This window comes from Aspergillus clavatus, genomic scaffold (genome assembly GCF_000002715.2).
Source record: "Aspergillus clavatus NRRL 1 1099423829805 genomic scaffold, whole genome shotgun sequence".
Lineage (NCBI taxonomy): Eukaryota > Fungi > Ascomycota > Eurotiomycetes > Eurotiales > Aspergillaceae > Aspergillus > Aspergillus clavatus.
In genome coordinates, this window is record NW_001517094.1 from 2,550,938 (window position 1) to 2,566,176 (window position 15,239).

Genomic DNA, 15,239 nt, shown 5'->3' on the forward strand with positions numbered 1-15,239 from the left:
AATATATAATCCAGAGTTGGGAGCCCCTAATCCTTGTCCTTAGAGCTGTTAGTATTAGATTAATTAATATCAGACTGGCTGAGCAGTTACTTAATCTGCCTGTTAACTTTAAGCACAGGTACGGTGTGGAAATATTCCTTTTAAGCTATCTATCATATATTATTTACTAGGGTGTTCCTTAGCTAGGAGAGCTCCTTCTTAACTTCTTCATATCTTTAATAGAGGTAAGGGAATTACTCTTAGGCTTTTCCTATTATGCTAGCTAGGGATTACATCTCCTTTATTAGCTCTCTCTTTTCTTGTCTAAGCTTAAGGACTTCAGGGGTTTAGCAAATAGAGTGTTTTTATATATCTATAAGATTAGATAGAGCTTAAGGGTCCCTCTTCCTGAGCATGCTTCTGGCAACCTAGAGGAGACCTTCCTAAGATAGTTAGAGTAGGACCACATGCTGAAGATCACAATTGATAAACTGTGATTAGTAGTGCTTTTTAAAAACCACGTCACCAGATTAGCTGAGAACCCTCTGCCGCTCCTGGCTGGTAAAGTTCCCTGTGATCAGCTGTTAGATATTATATGAGAAGTAGTCTGTCCTGATACAGATGGAGTCTCCTCTAGAATGAATCTAATCACGGGAAATATACAGTTAACTTCATTTGCAGTCCACCTATAGTAGTTATAATGGCCAATATCATCCTTGAACCTTGCATCCCAGCCCAGCTCTTGGAGTGCTTATCGACTGGAATCATATGTCATTAATAAAGACTCATGAAGTTCATAGCCATATGTCATGTACTTAAGATACTAAAGAAGAGGAGTGTCTAGCTTCTCTAGCTTCTATCAGAGGGGAAGAGATTAACTATGCTTTAGAACCTGGAGGCGCCAGATAAGCGCTAGGGTTAATTCTGTATTAAGAAAAGCCTCATCACAGAAGGCTAATGAGATAATCTGATTGATTGGGCAGTATGCTAGTTGGTAATTACCATGCATGAAGAATTTTGTTCTATGAGGGGAAAAAAGTAGGATTAGATGTGTTTGTAATGCTGGATGAAGATGCCCTTACCTATTAGTGCCTTCTAGCTGATCTTTAAGATTACAGAACTTAATGATGGCACACAGAACATCACACTTACTATCTGGGTCCTTAAGATAAAAGAGCTTAATATCATGGTAGCAGACTGATGCTGGAAGGTCATCTGTTAATATATATTTAGGGAGGTTGCTCTGGAAAGCCTTATCTCCTTTATGTTTGCCCAGTAGCATGCCTGCTAGAGACACTTTCTATGGGAGAAGCATGCCTGGTTGAGTTCTAGTAATGGTGGACCAGAGCTGGATCATGGTAAATTAAATAATCATACTCCTGTGGTGGAAATACTTTAAATATACCTAATAATAGCAGTAGGTGACACAGAAGACATCCACATCTAGTGTATTCTTATTCTTTATTTATCTAGATACTTTGCGCTCAGCAGGGAGTACATATTTAAGGAACTATTTTCTATATTAGTTCTCTATCTGCAGAGTCTAAGGAAACCTAGTATACCTATTATATCTATTTATAAATATTACCATTCACACAGCATTGGGTGAATAGACTGAAGTATTGATAAAGGTGTCACTAATATTTATTACATAACTAAAGGAGCTTCTTCCGCGAAGTCTTGTATATCTAATTAAAGAAGTTCATATAGATGGCTTGATCCTCTAAGAGCAGGTACTCAACATAGTCCTTATTTAATTAGATGTAATACCTATTGGATGTTAGTTCTCTGCTATTAAATAGATATCTAATAGCATACCTACTTCTGCCAATATCATTTAACAACAGCAAGACCTTCCAGGGACTTGGGCTTGAAGTTTGGGGGGAGCCATCCAAGGCTGTGGAAATGTTCTAGTCTAGCATGAGTCTCCTTGCAGAGAATTGGATCAGTCCAGAATTGGTGTTCGCCGGGTTGAGCGGGGGGGACAGGAGGAGGTGTCATGGAGGCAGTAAGACAGAAATATTGGAGAGAGGGGTCAAGAGAATGGCTAGCTTCAGGATTGGGCCGAGATTTGTTAATGCAGGGGAGGATGGGATGTTGGGGATGGGAACGGAGGAACGAAGAAGCAGGGAAAAGATAGCATTTTATAGAGCGCTGGACCAGGCCAGTCGGCTCTGGGGCAGCTGGATCTGGCCGCGAAGGAGGCCATTTTCAGCGTCGATTTGGTCGTGAGTTGATGGGGACTGAAGCTCGCTGAGGTCGAGCGTTCAGCGTTCATTCAACATCAGCCTAGGAAGGGACTAGAACGCTTGGCGGGTGCAGAATAGTGGTGCGAAACACACGGGGATGCTAAAACAGTGGCTCACTGCTTTGAGAGTTACGGGTGGAAATGCGGCCGTTTATGGCCTCAGTAGCTGTCATTTTCGGCGTCGATTTCACAGGTCCTCACATTCTAGTTGTAAAAAAATGAGGACTAACCAAAGGCTCAAATTGAGAAACGCCTCTGGTAGATAATCTTGAGCAGTAGATTCTGATAAGAACCTGCTTATCGTACATAAACTGAGAGAATCTACATAGCTGATAGACAATGATGTTCCCAACCATTCATGGTTTGGGTGTTTCCTGATTTCGATTCGCCTGTGACTCCTGCTCAAGAAAATTGGACCACAGCTCTGCCAGTGACTCCTTCGAGGAGTGCCCATTATCCATAAATTCAGTGGCTAATGTGGGTGTGCTGGGTGTACGATGCATGGATATGCTCGGTACTTTGAGCTTGCCACCCACACTCGAGGCTCCTGGGCGTGCTAGACCAGCTTGCTCACGTTGTTCTACCTCCAGCTATTAGTCCTATAGTCAAAGGAACGAGTATGGATTCCGCGCATACCGTCTGTCCACCCCAAAAGTGCCGCAATAAGCTGCAGAATTTGAAACTTTTTTGGGTCTGACCGATCGAGGGCCAGAAAATGCAGCAGGTGATTAGTTACAATATGTCTAGACAATGTCAGCAAAGAAGGCGCCGAGCAGCAGCATGGATGATAGGTATTTGGATCTCAGACTGACCTATCCACATTATCCTCCGCCCGACCCTTTTTGAGAAATCGTAGGGCCTTGGTTAGATGATCGTTCAGAGTCACTGCCTCGTGTCTTAATTTTCCTATGAGGAGATTCTTCTCTTTCACTTCCTTCTCAAATGGCCTGACCCTTTCAAGCTCCTGTTGTGCGGCTTGAAGAGCTTTTTCAGCTTCAGTAGCTTTGTTCTCAGCGCCTTGAAGTGTGTGTCGTAGCTCCTCAAGCTGAGTATTAGAGCTTTCCACAAGCTCACGAAGTTCTTGTTTTCGAGCTACAACAAATCAGCAATCACGGCTAATAATTGTCTGGAACATGTGGAGTTATGCCCTACCGATTTGGATCTCTTGCAGCGCACGTTGTAACCCGTCCACTGTGGCTAGTTGAGAATTGCGGTCCGCAGTGACTGTTTCATGAGCATCTCGAAGGGTAGCGAGCTGTTCTTCAAGGTCAATAACCTTCTCTCCGAGGCCCTCTCTGATAGATCGCTCCTCCATGGCGAGAACTTCCCAGTTATGCATGGCCTCTTTAGCTTGCTCGAATTCAGACTGGAGATATGATTCTTGTTCCAGCAGCTCTTTTTTTTCCTTTAGCCAATTTTGCTGGGACAGCGTTGTTCGAGTTCTGAGCGTGGCAATTTCATTTGTTTTCTGCTCGTTTTCTTTGGAGAGCCGGGTTACCTCCGAATTCCTCGAGTCTAGTTCTTCTTTCAGGCTTGAATTGTGTTCCTCGAGTTCCTCGATCTTGGAATTGGCTAGGGCAAGCTCTTCCTGTGGTTTTTACTTAGTTCAAATGAAGTCCCAAACATTCAGAAGTGTTGAAGTAAAACGTACTGCATCTTCTTTGAGTCTTTCACCCAGCTGCGCTTTGATGGTATTTACTCTCTCTAAGAGCTTCTGGAATTGCGTCTCTGCGTGGTCCTTCTTGCTTTCGGCATCCGCCAACTTTTGTTGCAGGGTTTCCATCTCTGCGTAGTGTTTGGATTGTATTTCCTCCAATGACTTGCGCATGTCCGTCACTTCGGCGCGGAGAGAGTCTCGATCTCGAACAAGGGCATCAAACCGGTCCGACGAGGGTGGCTCTGCAACGGCGCTTTCTTTTGCGGTTTCATCGCCGGTGCTGGTGTTCGTAGATGCATTGAGCGAATCGTGTATATCATCGATTTTTTCGGATCTCCCACCATCTGTGGTTTCATTCGTCGCCTCCGTCTGTAATATAAATTATCTAGTGTTAGCGAGAATAGAGTGCAGTCATGCAGTCGGGCGGGATCACGAACGTCCACTCCTCGCGTGCCAGAAATATTATCATATTGCTCGTTGCTTTGTTCGATGAGAGATTGGTCGTTTAATCTGTCGCCCTCCCCGTCCTTGGGTTTCACATTGCTTCTGTTCTTTTTGTTCTTCTTCGTTTTGGTGCCTCCTTGGATCTTGTCAATTGGATTGCGGGGAAATGACCTTCAAAAAGGTTCAAAGCAAAGATGCCGGTGGCTTACCTTCAGGCATCTTGCTTAAGTTGCCTTAAGAGACCGCTTTGAAGTTCGTGGTTGATGGTGATTGTTCGGTGCAGCCGATGGTGAGGTACTAATCTAGATGGTTAACTACTTGGTTACACTTGCAGGGCATAGCTGTCAACACCACTAGCGCGGTTGAACTTGTCCCAAATCAAACATGGGCCCAACTATCCGTAGATGGATAAGAACGACAACCTATTTTGGCGATGAGCCTATTTTCAGGCTCTAGACTTTCATATGGTCTTGCTATCATTTATTTGACCTTGGGAGCCTCATATTACACTTGGAACTATGGAAGATTCTGAATGCGTAAGGTCAAAATCATACCTGATGACCCTCCCATGTCAGATCTGAACTCTGCATAGATAAAACTCCTTGGATCCCCTGTCATAGATCACTAGTGCGATAACAAAGGAGTCAAGGAATCCTTGCGACCATATATCCATATTTGTGGATGTACGCTTGTTCTTGCTAGAAGCTACAAACTCCGCCAGTGCATTGATCATCACGCTATGGGAGACCTCTGGCAGGCGAGGTCTCCCGGGCTTTGCTAAAAAACGCTCAATAGAGTCGCAGACATTATACCTCATATGAGTGGGTAATCACATGAAGTCATCCAGGAAGTCTGGATCGCGATCCTGGTTGCTGCTTGCCTGGATATTCTCTTCGCTCATGAGATCGTCGTACGCATGTTCTTTCTGCCATTTCAGCTGCTCTCTTTCCCTTCGTTCTTGTTTCTCCCTTGAGCGTTGTTCATCCCTTCCCTTTCGTTCTTCCCTCTGCTTTTTCGTCAGGAACTCCTCCTTCTCAGCGCGAAGATCAGGGTGCTTCTCCACACGGGTCTTGTTAAGCCGATTGACAATAGGATTCTCGCGTTGCCGGACGTAAACTTTCCGCACCATCTTTGGATTGTGAAATGAGACCTGGCCGGTTGCCATTGAGCCATCTTTCATAAGGTTCGACCACGGTGTGTAGATGACGGTGATATTGTCCTTCTTGTTTCCTGTCATGCCCGGTTACCTTTCATATATTCTTTTTCGCCAAGCTTCTCTGCTATATCGTAAATTATGGACTTCAAGCTAACCTTCAATCGAGTTGGCTTTGGTAAGCTGGGCACAATCTTCCAAGAGCGGCTGTGGGATATTGTCCCATGTTTCGCCATCACGAAGGCGCAAGTAGACATGGGCACTCGATAGGTTATCGACATGGAACTGAACACAACATGAGCACCGGAATTTAGAAATTCACAGTCGTCGGAATATCAAAGGAAAGTACGAAGGACGAGAACGAACCCTGGGTTGGTGACCAAGTGTCAATTCTTAGCGCACATTCCAATGAAGGGAAATATCAGTGGTGGTCAGTAGTACCAGACATCTTTCTCTAGGCCGTACTTGATGAGATCCTCGTCTAGGTGCAGAGACACTTAGTACCTTTTTTGGGGTTTCAAGGTCGAGAAATGACTGCCATACTCTCAAACTTATCTTTTCCGACATAGATAAAGGCGGCAGGGTTCACCACATTTGATGTGAAATAGTAGACCATGATGAGTTCCGGATGTTTTATAAATTGCTCCTCTTTGAGCTAACACCAAGGAAATCAATGTATTGGGAGAAGAAATGATACTCTCGACACTCACGTCCAATGACATACAAAAGCGCTGGATAAGTCAGGGCAAAAAAACAGTTGGTTGTCTGTCTGTCTAGCAGCCCGAGCGCAAAGAGTGGTGGTGGGGGGAATCTCAATGATATTTTTCGCGGACAAACAGAGTGGGGAAGTATTTGTTGGACTTAACCATAATTGATTCTGGATCGCCTTTCATACTTTGATAAGACTTTGACCTATATGAAATATGAATTTATCTAGCTATATTCACTACGCTACATTACTCGGGTTCAGCACTTTGTCCAAAATAATAAATTTATGGGCCTTGTTATGGAGATTTCCGAGCAACTCTTTGTTTATTGACAGTAGTAGCATCGTCAACATCACCGGGGACAATTGCGGAGTATTCCGTATACCGGACTACCAGTACTTCAGATGTAGAACCTCTTTCGAAGGTGGGGGGGGACACGAGCATCAGATAGTCGCAATGCATGGCGAAGAGTAGTGTGTGCCGTCTCTTGAAATGATAATGATATGATACATGTACAGTACGTCCAGAACCGAGTGACCAACTACTTCTCCTACCAAGTAGTCTACTAGTAACTATTTATCAACCAGCATCTCGTGCAGCTCTCAAGTCTCAACTGCCTGGAGTGATTGACTAACCTGATAAGGCAAGCCCGGTGGTGGCACAAGACAGCGAAGGGAGATGAGAAATTCAAACAGAGGAACAACCAACAGACAGCATATCTAGCGGACTACCTGCAGATCGGGGATTGATTCTGCGTCTTGATGACAGCTCAAATCCAGCTCATCCAACAGGCATCCATATGGCCCCATGAGACCATGACACGGTGGCATTTCTTAAAGATATCTGTCGTAATTGTCGAGCTTAGCGAGATGCAAGTCATCTATTACTATTTATTATTATCCTGGCTATCCACCGTGAAATTTCCTATCGAACTACTCCGTACGTACTAGTTTACTAGATAATTATGTAGACTATATATTACGGAATAGTAGTAAGCATCTATAATCTACTATGTACTACAGTATATCGCTAATCGCTTCACTCTCGCGGCGGCGGCGCAAGCGCAACCCGCACCACCACCTGGTCTCCACTTAACTCATGCGCCAGACAACCTAACTGACCCATGCGGGTTACGAACGAGTCATATCATCTCCTGTCAGTCGATTATCTTGAGATCTGGTGGCTATTGGCTTCAAAAGTACCGATTTTGCTAGTGTTCTCTAACCCAAGGTCGGCTTCAGTGTCCACTGGCGCCACTCCACTGTTGTACAGACTACAGAGTACAGACAAGTTCAGTACCTAGATGTACGTAGTAAGCATGTATCTAGAATACATACCAAATTACCAGTAACCACTCTTACACCTCATGTACCTAGTTTTGGTATGATGCAAAGAAAGGACGGAAGGCATCTGTCAGTATTCACCAGTAGTAGAAACACTGATAGATACTCCCTCAGTTAGTGATGGTCACCTGGTTAAACACACAATCACCTTTCATGCACCACTGCTGTAGACTACGACGGGGAGGTCTACTTCACGCCGGCACTGCATCACTCTTATCCTCACTCTTAGGACAATAATAGGTAGGTAAGACTGCCTGTAATCTTCGGCCAGATACTTGGTTGGTAAAGTACTTACCTATCATTCATCTCACTTGATCGTAGATACTAGGTACGGATGATGGCCGCCAGACCCCCATGGCCCCATCATTTAACCATCCACCAGCCCCTACGCTCCTTGTGGACTGGATTTTAATTAATGGAAGGAAAGCCGTTGTGCCAAGGCATCAGGTGGTATCCGTATCCCGTAGCGCCAAACAATTGAAGGCTAATGCAGTCGTACTGCTAAATAACTACTAGGTTGGTTTCTTTTACAGTCTACAGAAGAGAAGAGAAGTGTATCTAGTTGGTTAGTTAGTTAGGTAGGGTAGAATAGAAAGCCCACCACCTCACTTCCTCACTGTGTCTGGCATCAGCAGTCTGTATGCACTGCGCGATTCTCTATTAGGTAACTCTGTCTAGTACCAAGCAATTCTCTCGGATAGTTCGTCAATCGGTCTGCTGGACAATCAAATAGTTGGACCCTATTCCCGACTCTCCGTACTCCATAATCATCCAAGTCTGTCCGTCTACCATGCAGGTAGCAAGCTAGACTGTTGGTCTGTTAAGCCTACATAGTACATACAGGCTACAGCGGGTGAGCCCGTACCAAGACCCCACTCGCGGACCTGCCACATGGTCCTTGAGAACGAAATAATCATCAGGAACCTTCTTCTCTGAATTAGGGTAGGTCATAGTGAATCGAAGCATACCTGCTGCCAAACTGCGAGGACCCTGGCCCCGGTTTGCCTCATCCTTGGGCTCTACGAAGACGGCTACGGCGGCTACCACTCGGAATGAGCTGTTGGAAGGGTTGCGATGGATGTGTCCCTCTGCAAGTGATCACGACCCATTACCTATACAACCCAAACTGTTCAGCGGGATAGAGGAACGATGGACAGGGAAAACAAGGAAGGAAAAGGCTGTCGGCCGTTGGGTCGCAGATGCCACTAGCACATCTGTTCGTTTTGTCCATCGTAGGAGATTCGATCCACGATTGTCCACCTTTCGTACCCCTGCTCCACCCAGACTGCATTAATTTGAGCAAACTTGGACTTGGGGGCCTTCTCTCGACTACTTACTAGACGAGTACGCTTGTCGCCGGAGGTTTGATTGAAATATTTCTAATCCCTGCAAAACATACTTAGTTCATTGTCTCTTTGTACATCCTGTTCCATTCTCTCCTCGTTTCCTTTTTTTCTTTCTTCCTCCTTCCTCTCTTGCTCATCTGTCTTCTTTGCTTCCCTTCAATTATTTGCCCGCGCGCCAATCTGTCAAAACATTCCACATACTAGCAGTCATATAGCCTTAAGACTTTGAGATAGACTCCCCTTGAGACCCGACCAATGGCCAATTCTGCACGCCCTACAAACCATTCTAGTTTTCGGCAGGCGCTAGACCGTGCTCGAAATTGCGATAATGATGCCGTGGATGAGGAAACGAGCCAGATACTGGAGGGGGCCATTCGGGACTTATGGACGAGAATCCAGAACGAGCCTGATTCATACGTGTTGAACGGGGACGAGTTTGCATTGTTCAATTATTTCCGTGACCGGTATCGAGATTCACAGGTGGCACGGGCAGCAGTGGCACGGTTCTGGGACAATTATCATGGACACGGCCCGGGCCGCGATGGAAGCAAGACATAGCCATCGCCCGCTGTCTGGACAAGGACTGGGTTGTCAGCAGGATTCACACTCTACGAAAATCCTCTGTGCCGTCCAGGTCCGTTTGACTTCTTCCCTTTGTGTTTGACTTGAGGTCCTGTATCAGGGCCGACCGTTGAGGATGTATATATATCCTTATCACGCCACCCGCATTCATGGTTCGGGCACTTGTATGCTGGTGACTACAACTCTCGGCCATGTGAGATCTACATGCTCGAGGAAATTGTTCCATACTGGGGCGACTGTATCATTTTGAAGACTCGGATGGATGAGATAGTACTCCTGCCGTGAGCTGGCAGGAGAACGGTTGACCCGCTTTGGAAACTCAGTCGCTTTGTCGGAGTATGCTTCGACCAGATAAGGGGTCATCAGGACTGGGCGACTCTGGTAGGTAAATGAGCTCGCGGAAGGGGCTACCCACCTATTTTAGACTTGACATCAATTAACGTCCTATTCCCATATAGCTTAGATCCGGGTCGCCCGTATATGCAGCTGGGCTACGAAGATGTTGAGAAATGTTGCCCTGCCAGAGTGGAACTGTTGTACTTGTACTTAATGTATTGGAGCCAGTATTGGTTGTAGCTACCCCATGAAAGTTCTGCGTGTAACACCGGCGTGACCTGTATGTTGCGTGAATAATCCATACAATGGAGATATTAATCATATTAGTAGGTTATATATTAATCTGAACCCAGCCCAGGCCTCTTAAAACCTTACAGCTATTCAGGACATGTGGTTATTGGCACGGTGTAAGTGGTACGTACCTAGCAGAATTTGGCTCAGCGAACGGAGTACAGTCAACAATGTAATTGCTGAATTGGCATCCCTTGTACTGTCATTGAAGCTATCATAAGAGCATTGGTAGTACTCCGTACAGTATGAATACCAGTTCATAATAGTGACATGGCATGGTAGAATGAAAAGAAAAAAGAGAAAAGAAAAAGAAAAGAAAAAAACTCTGCAAAAAGTTCAAGATTTAGGTCGCGCTCGGAATCGAACCAAGATTGCCAGAATCAGAATCTGGAGTGATAACCATTACACTACGCAACCAATAAGAAGATGACACAAAATTAGTGTTTTTGCTAACTAAGGCTTAAGGAGAGGGTGAATTCATCCCACCGATGACTGACCTTGCTGGATATGATGTTGCCAATTCATCTATGGATTGTTGCGAATTGGCAGCAGTTGGTGTACAGTATCTATACTGTGTTAATACCGTAGCAAGTCCCATGGTTTTGGTGATCACTCAGAAGTCCTGTAGAATATGGCTATGAAGAGACATGGAAGTAAGCAGCAGTCATATATCTATACTCTATTTCAATCATGACAATAACTATCATCACTCGTCTACGAAATCCTACACCATGATAGCCCCACTATCTCACTAGAACCTTGGGCGTATAAAGAGCACAGTAGTCGACTCGTGGGTCTTCGCAACGTTTGTGTCTCCCACATCTGATTGCCGAAGGAACCTTGGACACTATGTCTGTGTTCTAATGATGGCTTTCCCAGCCCTTGATAGACTGAGAGATGCCAGGTCGGCTAAACTGTAAGATCAGATAACCAAAAGTTTCGCGGTTCTGGCACGTAAGGTTGCGTAGTGTAATGGTTATCACTCCAGATTCTGATTCTGGCAATCTTGGTTCGATTCCGAGCGCGACCTTTAACTTCCTTTTTATCCTCGTGAAAGCCGTATCAAAAGTGTCCTTATTTTTTACCCCCCACCCTTCACTCCCCTCAATTCGCTAGCAGATATGTCCCGGTCAAGGCATAATATGACTTTGCACAGATTCTTATTTGCTGCGTGCACCATTGTGGTCCAGATGATGTGGGATTTCGAAGTATCCAGCCACCCAGACTATGTACTACATCTTGATCTGTCCAATAGTGTCAGTTAATGATGTCCTTCTTCTTAAGAAAATTTGGTTTGTCATAAATTGATGCTCTCTACAGCACGTGTTACAAATGAACTATGTCTGTCCTGCTAGAATAGCATAGGGGTCAAACAGATAGGATTTTTCCTGGTCTATTTTTGTACTAGGTAATGCCGACAGACATGGCAACGACAAACAATCTAGGGATGAATGCAGGACATGGTCAGTTTTATGAAAACCACCATCGATACGTAGTTCGAGAACATCCGCAACCTCCTTACCAAAGACAAGAAAGTCTGCCCAGCTTGACTTTGAGAAATTAGTCCGGGGGTATGAAGGCCTCCTCTTCATGGCATTCTATGAAGCTAGGTTGTGTAGTGTAATGGTTATCACTCCAGATTCTGATTCTGGCAATCTTGGTTCGATTCCGAGCACGACCTTGTCATCAAGTATGAACTCTTTTGTCTTCTGACTTTACTTTTTGCTTTTTTAATTTTGCTCTTTTTCATCCCACTCCAGTGTAGTGTACAGAGTATACACTAGAGCATTTTCTCTACCTTGAGTTATCCCCATAGAGAATTTCCTGTGCAACATTATCAATGTTGCTGGAATCCACTATGATAGCCCATAAAAACTACATGACTACATAACACTTACTGTTTCTATGAAGTTAAGTTCAGATTCCATAAAACAGTCCCTAGCTATATCTATGTAACGTACGTCAGGTGCAGTATAGATAGCCTGGTTGTGTAGTGTAATGGTTATCACTCCAGATTCTGATTCTGGCAATCTTGGTTCGATTCCGAGCACGACCTTATTTCTTTTTGGCCCTTTTTCATCTTCTCCCATTTAATTGTACATTCTGCTTCAGTATTTTAGATACTGCTGGACCTCATCAACTCATTGGTTGCGTAGTGTAATGGTCATCACTCCAGATTCTGATTCTGGCAATCTTGGTTCGATTCCGAGCGCGACCTCATTTGACGTCCTGTCTCCGTCTCTCACATTTTTGTGTGCTTTTTTTGGGTGGGGGGTGGGGGGGGGGGGAGGAAGGGGACCATCTCCTCATATATTCCTTCGCCGATGTTCATGCATGGAGACCATTCAAGACCACGCTCCCCCCACACCCCACAAGGTATAGAAGGTGGTTCCTGCAGCCATGTTGATGGTCCTCATGAAGTCTAGAGAAGGGACCGAAAGCCATGGACAACCATCCAAATTTGCTGAGTACTCCCGTCTAGCTAGAAGCTGCTCCATGGCCCAAGATAAGTTAGTCAACTCATGTTAAGACTAAGCCCTTCGGGTGGACAGAATCGGGCATCACATATTGAATGGTTTATGATGGTAGACACACTCTCTAGTTATAATACAAAATATCGTTCTATAGTATCATTGCCATATCTATTTGTTGGCTGGGGAATCAACACTGATCAGCCGATTCGAAGAATCCGAAGAATCGGTGTTTAGGTCACTGTTGAGCATGTCTGCTGGAGGATCTGATGATTCGGTCAGTCCAGATTACTAGATATTCTGCGAATTTTTACTCACCAGCTTTGGAGAGCAGCTTGCGCTCGGAAATATCCATATCTTTCACCCTTCCTGCCTCCACGTCTGCTCTGGAGAAGCCCAGAAGATACTTGGGAAGGCCCATCGAAGAGAGGAACGAAACGGAATCCTTCCATTCGGTTTCCTTTCTCTTATCATCCCAACCCAATTCAGTACCCATTAAATCAATGATATTGGGAAGGGCTTCAAGTGCCGCTTCCGCGTTCAGGAAAGCCAAGCGGGTTCTGCGAGCCATAACATCTACCGCAGTTTGGGCGTATTCGTGACGAACGGCATAGCGAATCTCCCCATCAATGAAGGGGTACAGAGCCGAGATACGTCGGCCCCGCAAGGGAAAGCGGGCATCTGTGGGGGAAGAGAGGGCTGCAACCTGCCAGGCGCGGTCACCATATGACTGCGTCAGATGCTTGGCTACATCGGTCTCCAAACCGAAGTGCTGGATGAGATTGATGAAAAGAGTATTGGAGTATCCGTGAGCCCCAATCAAACGGACCTGGTGAGTCTGGCAGCTGCCATCGAGGACGGCACCATCAGAGACCAAGCCACTGCCTCCGACACCGCTGATGTCAGGGGCATTAGAAACGCCTCGGGGCTTCAAGCCAAACACATTGATGGCCTCATCCACAGCCTCTTCCGCCATTTGCCGGTAAGTGGTCCATTTTCCGCCAGCACAGGTCAACAATCCCGAGGGAGAGACGGAGATGAGATGGTTGCGAACTAGGGCCTCAGAGCTTTTCACTTTGGGATCCCGAACCAGAGGGCGTATCCCCGACCATGCAGCGAGCACATCGGTTCGGTCGACGTTGATATCTGGTGCCAGATAGCCGCGCACTTCAGAAAGAATCCAGTTGATGTCCTTTTCAGATGGCTCCGGCTGGGTTGTGATCTCCGTTGGCTGATCCGTGGTGCCAGCGATAGTATTTCCTTGCCAAGGAAGGAAAAAGATGACGCGCCCGTCGGAAGTAGAGGGATCAATAAGACCCATGTTTGAGGGGCTGTAGTAACCGGGCAGGATGACATGCACGCCGGCACTAGGAGCTACGATCTCCTTGACAGAAGGCTCATCCATCTTCCGAATAGAATCCGTAAAAGGACCGGTGGCATTAATGATACCCTTGGCCTTGATCGTGATCTCTTCTGCTTCTTGACCATTCTTGCCGGGAATCAAATCCTTCACGCGGGCACCGTTCAATTTGCCTGATGCATCCTTGGTCAAGCCAGTGACTTGCATGTGGTTGACGACGGTGCCTCCATATAGAGCCGCGGTCATTGCCAAAGAGACGTTCATTCGAGAATCATTGTGCGCTCCGTCTGGCTGATGTATTAGTTCAACGCCGAGGGCCTGGATACTCTGCGAAGATCAAAGGTTGAATGCGCACATACCGTAATAGACCATAGCACCGAAGATATTATCTTTTCTCAGCATGGGGAATGCATCGACAGCCTTGCTCTTTGTGAGGAAATATGAGCTCTCAATACCTTCCGAGCCGGCCAACCAGTCGTACGCCTTTGTACCAGCCCAGAAATAAGGCGCCTGCCACCATTTCTGCACCGGAACCATGATAGGAAGCCAACTCGAAAGATGGGGCGCTGTGTTCAAAAAATACTTGCGTTCTCTCAACGCTTCCTTCACGAGTTTATACCTGTAATTGAATCAGAAGTGTTAGTATCTTTCGTCCCTCCCTTTCCTTTTTCGGAAAGATTATTTTTTCCCCCCCGGGGGGAAGCGACTGCCACCCTGTAGGATGAGGGACTTACTGATTGTAATCCAACTCCCACACGGCTTTTTCGAGATAACGGACACCACCGTGCACCAGCTTAGTACTCTTGCTGCTTGTACCGGCACTGAAGTCATCTCTTTCCACAACGGCTACCTTCAGACCTCGAGTTGCAGCGTCAAGCGCAATCCCGGAGCCGGTAGCGCCACCACCAATGACAAGCAGGTCGTATTCATCGTCCTTACTTGAAGTACTGCGCTTAAGGTCTTCGATCTGATCTAATCGAGATTTGATTGTGGGAAAGCTCGGAGGGACAAGCTTCCCTTCATGGTAGCCGGGAGGTGGTACGGCGGGGGCTTCAGAGCCGGGAATATTGCGAGGACGATATGAGATGTAAAGAACACCTGCTCCTGCAGCTGCCGCAGCAGATGTATAGAGCAAGGGCCTCAAGAATTTGCGCGAGTGGCGAGAGGCCATTTTATTTCAAGATAACCAAAAAAAAGAAGAAGAAAGAAAGTAAAAAAAAAGGGGAGTCAATGATCCAATGACCAGACAGCCAGGTGTCGCAGATGCTCTGGCTATCACGACGACGCGATCGGAAATCTGGGGCTTGAGCTTTCACTTTCTA

At 46.0% G+C, this 15,239-nt stretch overlaps 4 protein-coding genes and 5 non-coding genes across 9 annotated transcripts, besides 1 other annotated feature; 5 read left to right on the forward strand and 4 right to left on the reverse strand.

Moving 5' to 3' along the window:
• Positions 1-2,583: 2,583 nt before the first annotated feature.
• ACLA_026670 (putative Golgi matrix protein) lies at positions 2,584-4,547 on the reverse strand (the record flags this gene model as incomplete). Its single annotated transcript, XM_001269375.1, has 7 exons — positions 2,584-2,807; positions 2,864-2,970; positions 3,040-3,319; positions 3,380-3,815; positions 3,879-4,253; positions 4,322-4,464; positions 4,538-4,547. 7 exons carry the CDS (start codon positions 4,545-4,547, stop codon positions 2,584-2,586), a joined length of 1,575 nt encoding a protein of 524 aa, XP_001269376.1.
• Positions 4,548-5,157: 610 nt separating this feature from the next.
• Positions 5,158-6,097, reverse strand: ACLA_026680 (putative DUF814 domain protein; the record flags this gene model as incomplete). Its single annotated transcript, XM_001269376.1, has 4 exons — positions 5,158-5,558; positions 5,640-5,743; positions 5,923-5,962; positions 6,025-6,097. 4 exons carry the CDS (start codon positions 6,095-6,097, stop codon positions 5,158-5,160), a joined length of 618 nt encoding a protein of 205 aa, XP_001269377.1.
• A 3,035-nt stretch (positions 6,098-9,132) lies between these two features.
• Positions 9,133-9,435, forward strand: ACLA_026690 (uncharacterized protein; the record flags this gene model as incomplete). The annotated part of the gene is made up of 1 exon (XM_001269377.1): positions 9,133-9,435. The coding sequence occupies one exon, from the start codon at positions 9,133-9,135 to the stop codon at positions 9,433-9,435; it is 303 nt and encodes a 100-aa protein (XP_001269378.1).
• A 936-nt stretch (positions 9,436-10,371) lies between these two features.
• Positions 10,372-10,409: a microsatellite.
• A 22-nt stretch (positions 10,410-10,431) lies between these two features.
• Positions 10,432-10,503, reverse strand: ACLA_026700. The gene has a single exon. It is a non-coding gene; the product is annotated as a tRNA-Gln (tRNA).
• A 541-nt stretch (positions 10,504-11,044) lies between these two features.
• ACLA_026710 lies at positions 11,045-11,116 on the forward strand. Its single transcript has one exon. It is a non-coding gene; the product is annotated as a tRNA-Gln (tRNA).
• Positions 11,117-11,695: 579 nt separating this feature from the next.
• Positions 11,696-11,767, forward strand: ACLA_026720. Its single transcript has one exon. It is a non-coding gene; the product is annotated as a tRNA-Gln (tRNA).
• Positions 11,768-12,070: 303 nt separating this feature from the next.
• ACLA_026730 lies at positions 12,071-12,142 on the forward strand. The gene has a single exon. It is a non-coding gene; the product is annotated as a tRNA-Gln (tRNA).
• Positions 12,143-12,232: 90 nt separating this feature from the next.
• ACLA_026740 lies at positions 12,233-12,304 on the forward strand. The gene has a single exon. It is a non-coding gene; the product is annotated as a tRNA-Gln (tRNA).
• Positions 12,305-12,728: 424 nt separating this feature from the next.
• ACLA_026750 (glycerol-3-phosphate dehydrogenase GUT2) lies at positions 12,729-15,088 on the reverse strand (the record flags this gene model as incomplete). The annotated part of the gene is made up of 4 exons (XM_001269378.1): positions 12,729-12,823; positions 12,876-14,204; positions 14,277-14,536; positions 14,652-15,088. 4 exons carry the CDS (start codon positions 15,086-15,088, stop codon positions 12,729-12,731), a joined length of 2,121 nt encoding a protein of 706 aa, XP_001269379.1.
• Positions 15,089-15,239: the final 151 nt, after the last annotated feature.